General features: G+C 39.1%; 1 protein-coding gene across 1 annotated transcript; it reads left to right on the top strand.

Annotated features, from left to right (window-relative positions):
• The first annotated feature begins 567 nt into the window (after positions 1-567).
• IGBP1 (immunoglobulin binding protein 1) lies at positions 568-8,831 on the top strand. The gene is made up of 6 exons (XM_053474013.1): positions 568-800; positions 2,649-2,954; positions 6,014-6,209; positions 6,613-6,695; positions 7,872-7,984; positions 8,365-8,831. The coding sequence occupies exons 1-6, from the start codon at positions 613-615 to the stop codon at positions 8,499-8,501; spliced, it is 1,023 nt and encodes a 340-aa protein (XP_053329988.1). The 5' UTR covers positions 568-612; the 3' UTR covers positions 8,502-8,831.
• Positions 8,832-9,117: the final 286 nt, after the last annotated feature.

Genomic DNA, 9,117 nt, shown 5'->3' with positions numbered 1-9,117 from the left:
GTTTAAGTTCATGTACACTGTCCATTTTGGGGGAAATTCCATCATGTATGCCATGTGTCTGGATATGTCTTATTGTCTGTCTACCAGTACCTGCTCATTGCACTACTGCTGCTCTATCACCCTCCTGACTCTGAGGGATAAATTCATCAAAAATGCCCTATTTTGGTATTTTGGAAACTCTGTAATTGCTATCATGACTAAACATTAAGAACTTTTACCATAACCGATGATTTTAATACACTCATAACACTATATCAACATTAGGACATTTTCATCATGCCCCTGCATCATCATATTGCCAACACATATATCACGATACTCGATAGTTTATAAACCGAATTGTGCCCCTTAAAGGCATCAAAATCACTCAACAAATACATGCCGCTTCCCATAACCACTCAATAGTGCATCGCTGCCCTTTCGAACGGTCAGAAACACCACCTCGTCTGCAATCATTTAGCGCCCTCTACTGTCACCCAAAAAAACACAATCGACAGAAAATGCTTTTATCTTCTCTGCAGTCAGCGTATCGCGTGCCACGCACAATATGGCGGCGTCAGCGCGTATTCTCTGGAGTACGGAAGCCGCTAGGAGTAGACATGTAACGCGAAGATGGCGGAATCCTCAGAGCCGGAGTTCCCGAAGCTGGCTCACTTTTTAGAGAACGGATGGCAGCTGCTTAAGGAAGTAGAAGGGAGCAGTGAGCCGTCTGCGTCCCGTGAACTACAGGACAAGGTGAAGAAAGGCTTGGGGTTGCTGGAACAGGCCGTTCGGATGGTCACTCAGCTCGATCTGTTCAGGTACCAGCCTTGGGCTATTGCTGTGTGTAAGGCCTCATGAGGCAGAATCACGAGGTTTTGAGTCCTACACTAACTACGAGATTAAGTGTGAAGGATCACGTTAGAACGCTCCGAAATGTCTTAATGTGCTGTGCCGGGTTCATTAGCCAGATTTCTTGAATTCAGTGTAACTGATTTAATGTATGCATCATTTATTATAAGTCAACCTCGCCAATGCTGGACCTAAATTCTAGACATATTATCTGTGAATTGCTATTTATGTATATAGCGCCGCCAAATAAAGGGACAGTTCAATGTCCCTGACACCCCCCATTAAACAAATGCATAGTAAAGTACTGTGTGAGCGCTTTCGTATGCATTGTTCAAAATGAACAAATAAAATACTTATCTGATCTAGAAATTGCAACATTGTTCCTGCAGCTGCCCTCCTCCTCCTCCATGGTCTGACAGTCCGTTAGCGGCAGGAAAGAGCTTCCAATAAATAAACCCTCGCCCGCATTGTTTACGATGTCGGGAAAAGACTTAATCAAAACCTATTATCACTGATTCGAAAAAGTGCCCCCCTTAACCTAATAACTGGTTTTACCACCCTTGGCGGCAACAACTGCAATCAAACTTTTATGGTAACTGGCAATGAGTCTTTTATGTCTAAACGATTGCCTCCTATGTTTCATTGGTGTCGCTGAAATGCCTCAATGGCAAGGCATTCAGCAACACCGAAATCCCACCCCAGGACGTGCTCTGACCTCTCTGGAGAGTGGTCACAAGCTGCACAGTGGTAAATTTTGTCTCTTGCAAGATGGCGGCATCCTTTAAAAGAATAAATAAGTTTCCAATAGAGTCTTTCCGGACCCTCCTGAGAACTCTGCAGGCACTGCACGGAATGGGTTAAAATACAAGCTTTTGAAATACCTTGAGGTGTCTAGTTTTCAAAAATATATGGTTTTCTGGGGTTAAATTGCATTTGCCAGCTTCAAAGATGTTCCAAATAGCACATGGGGCAGAATGACCAGATTTGGAAAAAATGGTTTTGAAATGGCAAAGCTCTACTTATTGCCCTGTAACTTGCAAAAAAAAATTGGGTATTTCAAAACTCAGGAAAAATATTAAAATCTATTTAGCAGGTTTTTTCATTAGCTTTTTTTAGATGAGTAACAGATTTTCAAATAAAAGTGAGAAAAAGTTTTTAAAACATTTTTTTATTTTGTTTTTTTATAACAAAATGGTATCTGAAGAAATCCTTTCTTGTCCTGAAAAAAAAATATAACTTGTGTGGGTACACTAAATAGGAGAGGAGAAAATTACAGCTAAACACAAGCACCGCAAACGTTTTAAAACAGCCTGGTCCTTAAGTGGTTAAGATTAGTTTGATGATCTAAAACATTTAAGTGTGAGAAATATATTAAAAAATTTGAATAAATCAGGGCGAATGCTTTTTCACAGCTCTGTACAGAAGCATACTGCAGGACACAGGCAGATGGTGAAACTACTGTTCTTGTTTAATGTTAAAGCACGTCGGATAAACTGGCAGTCATGTCAAGGGACATTTTTCTTGGTATAGAAACATGTATTTTTTAAAGAGCCTTGGAATTTATAGAAAATAACATAAAATTCCAGTGAGAGAAAAATGAAATCTGGTCAATGTAAACTCTTGCTCAGTCTCTTTTAAGTTTGAATTTAAACAGAATCTGCCATTCACGCATTTCTGTATGATAGGGCCACTTTAAAAATGCCTGACTACTATTACAGTATCTACCGATACAAATCATAAATATTTAACTTCTTGGTTGAAATAAAGCTGTTTTCAGATCATACATTTTCGCTAACAAATTCCTTTCTCTTTTGCAGCCGTAATGAGGAGTTGGATGAGATTTCCTCTGCGGATATTAGGTACCTTCTCTTACCAGCTCTTCAGGGAGCCCTGACCTTGAAACAAGTGGGTCTTACGCAAAGACTGCAGCATCTGGAAACTGCACGCTCTTACTTTATGGACTTCTTGCAGAGATGTCACGACTACAAGGTCTCTAAGTTTGAACTTCCTCAACAACAGAGCCATTCCAACTCAGAAGAACAGAAGATGACCCACAGTATGTCCCCAGCAGTTAATCCAAACTTAACGGCCATGGCTTTACAAAGACAGGCAAAGATTGAGAGGTACACACTTGCCTATATATTTATCTTTTTTGCTTTAGACTCTAGGCTCTGTTTCATGTATTTAGATTTTCTATTTTTATTTGTAATAGACCTTTTTCTGTACAAAGGGAAGACTGTACAGCAGATTTGCCTTATATATATCTCAAGTTTACCAGTCGCACAGATACGATGTCTTTCATTGAAAACTCAATTTTGGTTCTAAAGTTGATATTGGTAGGGCCCTGGGGCCAACCCTTTGAAAGTCTCTCTTGGTGGAAGTTCAGAGTTGAACATGCATAACTAAATAGGTGAAATTTCTTGAATGTTGTATCTTGCAAGGCAAACCTGGTCCCTCTTTCTAGAGACACTGCTGACACTGAATCAATTCTCTGTTTATTAAGCAATATTATATAGTACAGCACAGTGCATTGATAAGATGATACAGGGTACAAACGTAGACAGATCATGTGCAAGATTACATAGATCGCAAGATAAATACAATTGCATGCCCCATGTAATATCTAAATTACATATAAGAATAAGTGGTTGTAAACAAAATTTGCCAGAGATAAGGTAAACGAACCAAAAATGTATGGGGCGCAGGTACATATAGAGGGAAAAAAATAATACAGTATAGTGTAGATTGTATGTTCAATATTAATGAAAGGTGGTGTGTTGCACTCACAAGTAAAAAAGGTGATTCTGACCCATCAGCATGGAGTATGATAAATTCTTTAATATTCTTCGTAAAAAGTCTTAATATTAAAGAATTTATCATACTCCATGCTGATGGGTCAGAATCACCTTTTTTACTTGTGAGTGCAACACACCACCTTTCGTTAATATTGAACATACAATCTACACTATACTGTATTTTTTTTCCCCCTCTATATGTACCTGCGCCCCATACATTTTTGGTTCGTTTATATTTCTACACTTTGAGGAAGAGTGTCGTTTGGGCAGCTGCGGTCTTTTTGGGAAGTATTATTTTATTTATTTCACTTTATTTCACTTTACCACAGTATCACGTATTTTTAGGTTTATTCACGGTGGTAGCCAGAGATAAGCTAACATGATTGTAATGAAAACCCTGCAAATTGTTGACCTAAACACTGAGAATGAGAAATGTAATGTCACAAATGAGAAGGGAATTATATAACATCAAAAAAGGAACATAGAAAAGCAAAACAAAAAAAAATGAAATGCTCCAGGGTACTGTCTGAAAAGTGCATATAAAAGCACAGGAAGGAAATAAAAGGATAAGATGCATATTTTCCCAAAGTTTGGGAAGAGGCCCAGGATAACCATTTCAGACAGATTTTGTAACCTAATCCTTTAGAAGTGGCAACCAGGTCCTCCATTTGAGAGATCATGTTGACCTTAGAAAACCATGCCTCAATGGGTGGTGGATTAGCTGATTTCCAAAATTTAGATATCGCCTTGGCAGCATTAATCAAGTGGATCGTCAAGCTTCTTTTATATTTGCCAAATGAAAGGTGGGAAAGATGAAGTAGTAAAGACTCCAGAGAGGGTGTAAAATCTGGGTCATCGACCTCCCTGATCACCCTTACCACTATCTCCCAGAAAGGCTGAATTTTAGGACACGGCCACCACAGGTGTAGATAAGAACCCTCATTTAGGCCACATCTCCAGCATAACTGGGATACCTGAGGTAAATAATGATGGAGATCTGAAGGGACTTTGTACTATCTTGTAATAAGCTTGAGAGACACTGCTGACACTGGACATAATTAATGCATTATTGGTTAAAAGAAATGCTTCAGCTTGTCTACAGATAATGGTTTAATGAATAAACCTCAGGATCTCTTTTCAAAAGTGTCTGTTGTTCCCCTGTATTCAGTATCCTTTACTGCTTATTTGATATCACTATTAACATTCAGATATTAATTTACAGGTGAGCTGTGAAATTGAGTTCCATTTATCAGCTTAACAATTTGTAATGAATAGTTAACTCCGGTAAGCCTCTTCTACAAGGAGGCTAAATTGTCTCTGCCTAATAAATGTTGCCTTTAGGCTAGGTTTCCACTTGGGTTTTTTTAGCTAAAAACGCCTATAAAAACGCCAATAGCGCCACCTGGCGTTTTTTTGTGAAAAACGCACGCAGCCAGATGTTAGCTGTAATTCAATAGGAAATCGCAAAATGCCATTTCCACCTGGCGTTTTTCTGTTTGGCGTTTTTTTAGTCCTCTTTGGCGTTTTTCTGCTTTTTTGGGCTCTGTGGCAGTTTTTCAAAACTGCAGCATGTTGACACTCTGGCGTTTTTTGCAAGAAATCTTGGCTTTTTTTCTCCAATAGAAGTCTATGGGAGAGAAAAAACGCCATGAAAAAGCCATGTGGGTTTATTGCCTTGGCGTTTTTTATGGCGTTTTTTCCACAGTTACAATGCAGAGGATGGACCCAGTATCTGTGTGTCCTACGAGAAATAGGCTGAAAACAAACAGTTTCACACAAAACAAAGTCCTGGACTGGTTCATATTGAATTTTACACCATTTGGAACAAACATGCCATTACAAACAAACATACGCGACCGGATCCTGCGTGCCAAAAGCAACAGCAAACAATTTGCACCATCATTTGGGGCCAATCTTCCCAGAGGAGCAGACATTCGAAATAAAGCATGCCTTACAAACCACAGAAAAGAGACAAAAGGGTCTACCAAGTAAATGACATCAGGAGAGGGCAGATACTTGCCATTTATCCTAATCCCTTTTAGCTGGGTGAAACTTCTAACTTGTAAAGGCTGGAAAAACTGCCTAAGGTCAAAAAAAGCAATTTCCACAGAAAGGCTAAAACGCCAGAAAAAACTGCAGAAAAAACGCCAAAACGCAGGTAAATGCAGCGGCAGTTTTCTTGGCAGTTTTCCTGGCGTTTTTCATCAAGAAAAAAACGCCGGACAAAAACCCAAGTGGAAACCTAGCCTTAAATTTACTATTCTTCTATGCTTGGTCCAAACAGCGTTGGTTGTTCAGGTATATAATCTAGTATACTGCTCTCACGCGGTAAAGGAAACACAAGCTGACTGTCCTGACTAGTGAGCTATTCTGCTATCTTCCTCCAGGTACAACCAGAAGAAGGAGCTGGAGAGCCGTCTTGCCAGCCTGCAGGAGTCTGTGAGGGTTGGCACAGCGGAGGAAGAACAGGTCAGAGAGTATTATCTTCTTCAGCTTCGGCAATGGGTGCATACTGCCCTGGAGGAGATTGAGAGCATAGACCAGGAGCTGCCGCTTGTCAGAGCAAGGGAAGCTATGAAGAAGGTAATTGAGATTATGAAAAGTTTAGTAATCTTTGCATTGGTACATATTTTTTTTTTATTATTATGTTTTTCACTTTAATCTGCTTGTTGATCATGTAGTGATTAAGAAGCCAAGCTCTGTGGCTCTGATTTCCTCATCACCGTACGTTCAGAGCGAGAAGGGGTTTCTTGTTCGTACCAGGTGCCGTTATGTTCACTCTGTCAGCTTGGAATCTGCAATACTTTTTTTCATGACTCCTGATTCAGTCAGTGCTGCAGCGATAGTTTTATCATTTGACTTGACAGGTATCGGACCAGTGTTTGTAGACATACCTGATCCCGTCTCTGGTCGCAAAGAGGTTATGATTTATAACAGAGTATACTACACTTCATAATATAAACTAACACCGGTTGTTGTATTACAGGGAGCTGATGTAAATCCTCCACCACGTGTAGCCCGGCCGCCAATGAAACCCTTTATCCTAACTCGTGATGCTGTACAGGCAAAGTATGGAATCTTTTCAATTTATTTTATCTTGCAGCCTTTTTTCATTTTTGTCAAATTGTGTTTTCTGAAAACTAGACAAATATCCAGATACTGGTTATTTTAGTAGATAAAATGCTTTTTTATATATAATCTATCTTATGTGACTTGTCATTTTATACCTACAAATCAAAATAACCTATAGAGAAATTGTCTTCTAAATAACACAACTTAATTGAATGCTTTGTTATCCTTCATGCTTGGCATATACCAGATTTGTGGCAGGTGTAAGTTTGATCCTGTGTGCTACTTAACTCTGACCATAACATTTGTAAAAGATAAAAAGCAAAAAAGCTGTATATTTAACCCCTTAAAACCTTTGTGACGTTCTATGCCGTCATGAAAAAAGTTGCCCAAAAACCTATCGTGATGGCATGGAGCGTCATGAAGAAAGTAGCAGTGTGTGGTCCCGTGCAGGGAACTTCTGTTCATGACCCCCACTCTGGAAGTGTCGCATAAAAACCGTCTGATGCATTCTGTCGTGCAGGGGATCAGACATTATGGCACAACCAGCAACCCCTTACCTGCAAACAAATCGATAAAAACTCACAAATACCCACACCCACTTTTTATGGTATGGTATGGGGATCTTCCATTTTGTGCCTGTAGCTACCATAAAAAACATTATTTGTGTCAGGTTTTTTCAAATTCAAGACACTTACCTTAATATATTTTGTGGTATTTTGGTTAACTGAACTGGTTTAGGGGCTCATACCCCGCAAAAAATGCCTATCTGTGTCATCCGTTAACCTTTTTGTGGTGTTCCCTTGCAAATGCATGGTAGGGATTACGCATTTGCTCCTTTTTCCCCCACCCCAGCTGAACACATCTCCTAGCTTATACTTACCTCCAGTTAGCTCCTGTGCCGGCAAGCAAATCCTATAAGAGGGGTCTTTTTTTCACGCATTTGCGTGGTGGTCTGCGCCTCAACACAAAGTACTTTTAATATGCATGAAGCTGTCAGAGACGATAAACTTTAACTGTGCATAGAAATAATTATATGATGCTTTTCTTGGCACTGCATGTAATTTCATTTGACAAATGTATTAACTTTTATTTAAACCTTGAAATCCGACATAATGCTTCATAAAGGTAGCTGTGTCTGAAGTAATGTCTTTAATTTTAACGTGACTTTTGCAGGGTATTTGGTGCAGGCTATCCTAGTCTTCCCACAATGACTGTGGATGATTGGTACGAGCAGCATCGAAAAAAGGGCATGCTCCCCGACCAGGGTGTGTTCAGCAAACCAACAGGTATATTTCACCAGACAACTGTATACTTGCATGATCAGGAGTGCAGATGTCGTTGTTTAAAAAAAAAAAAAAAAAAAAAAAAAAAAATGAACGGAAGCAGGAAGGCAAGGATCTTTTGTTAACATACATTAGTATTTAAATGAATGTGAAATTGCTGGCACAATTAAAATTCCATGACCCTATAAGCCTTACTGGAATAAGTTACTCTGTAAATCTCAATGTGGAGTCATTGTGAACAAACAGGTCAGGGGTAACCTTTTAAGGGGATTCTGTGTTTGTGTTAAACAGAGACGGCTTCCTGACTCTTTTTTTTATTTATTCAATTATGAAAGACTACTGCACTACTGTAAATGTTTATAGAGTTCTCCTTTGTCCTGCAGATGAAGAGCAGGAGTTAGCTGATCGAGAAAGAAAGGAAGAGACAGATGACCCAGAGACACTGCAGAAAGCTCGGAACTGGGATGACTGGAAAGATGATCATCGTCGGGGCTATGGAAATCGCAAGAACATGGGCTGACTTCACCTAAATGTTGCAGCTCTGCTTCTGTTAGTGGTTGTACATTTAAAGAGTTTACTGCACAAGACCGTTTACTCCATTCACAGTAACCTAATGTGTCAAAGGATACCTTATCTCTGTAAATCAGGTTTCCTTATGTACTGCATTTACAGGTTTACTTAAGTGATGGTGATCAGTGTATGTTTTTTTTTTATGCAAAATGCATCATACCACATCTGAACTAAGCTTGTATTTATTTGTGGACATTTTTATTTAGATGTAATTAAAGATGACTTGTATAATCTACACATGGTGGCTTTTGGTAAAATAAAGTAATTGAGGTTGATACAAGATGGTGGTGGAAGCGTGCAATTGTATTCCTTTACAATAAGCTACTTGTATGTATTTTTTGTATGAGTTACAGTAAACATGAGTCTGAAGAAGTTGGTTTGTATATGTTTGCAGCATAAATTAGGGAACTAAGTGCTGAGTTCTTGCAGGGGTCACCTAGCTGTACATTTTCCCTAATATCTACTGTAGATTGTGAGCCACATCTATAAAAAAGCAATTCTGTTTCAGTTAGAATGAATTTCCTTTTCTTAGTGATAGCTATACACATTAAGATCTCTTCATCTTT

This window comes from Spea bombifrons, chromosome 8, assembly GCF_027358695.1.
Source record: "Spea bombifrons isolate aSpeBom1 chromosome 8, aSpeBom1.2.pri, whole genome shotgun sequence".
Taxonomy (NCBI): Eukaryota; Metazoa; Chordata; class Amphibia; order Anura; family Pelobatidae; genus Spea; species Spea bombifrons.
This window is presented reverse-complemented; position numbering and strand designations above follow the sequence as displayed.

What these genes read in the sequence shown, in the direction of transcription:
- IGBP1 (XM_053474013.1), top strand. Translation starts at nt 613, where the DNA reads ATGGCGGAATCCTCAGAGCCGGAGTTCCCGAAGCTGGCTCACTTTTTA. An exon ending in ACTCAGCTCGATCTGTTCAG is followed by an intron (nt 801 to 2,648) that starts GTACCAGCCTTG and finishes TCTCTTTTGCAG; the next exon opens with CCGTAATGAGGAGTTGGATG. An exon ending in TGTGTTCAGCAAACCAACAG is followed by an intron (nt 7,985 to 8,364) that starts GTATATTTCACC and finishes TTTGTCCTGCAG; the next exon opens with ATGAAGAGCAGGAGTTAGCT.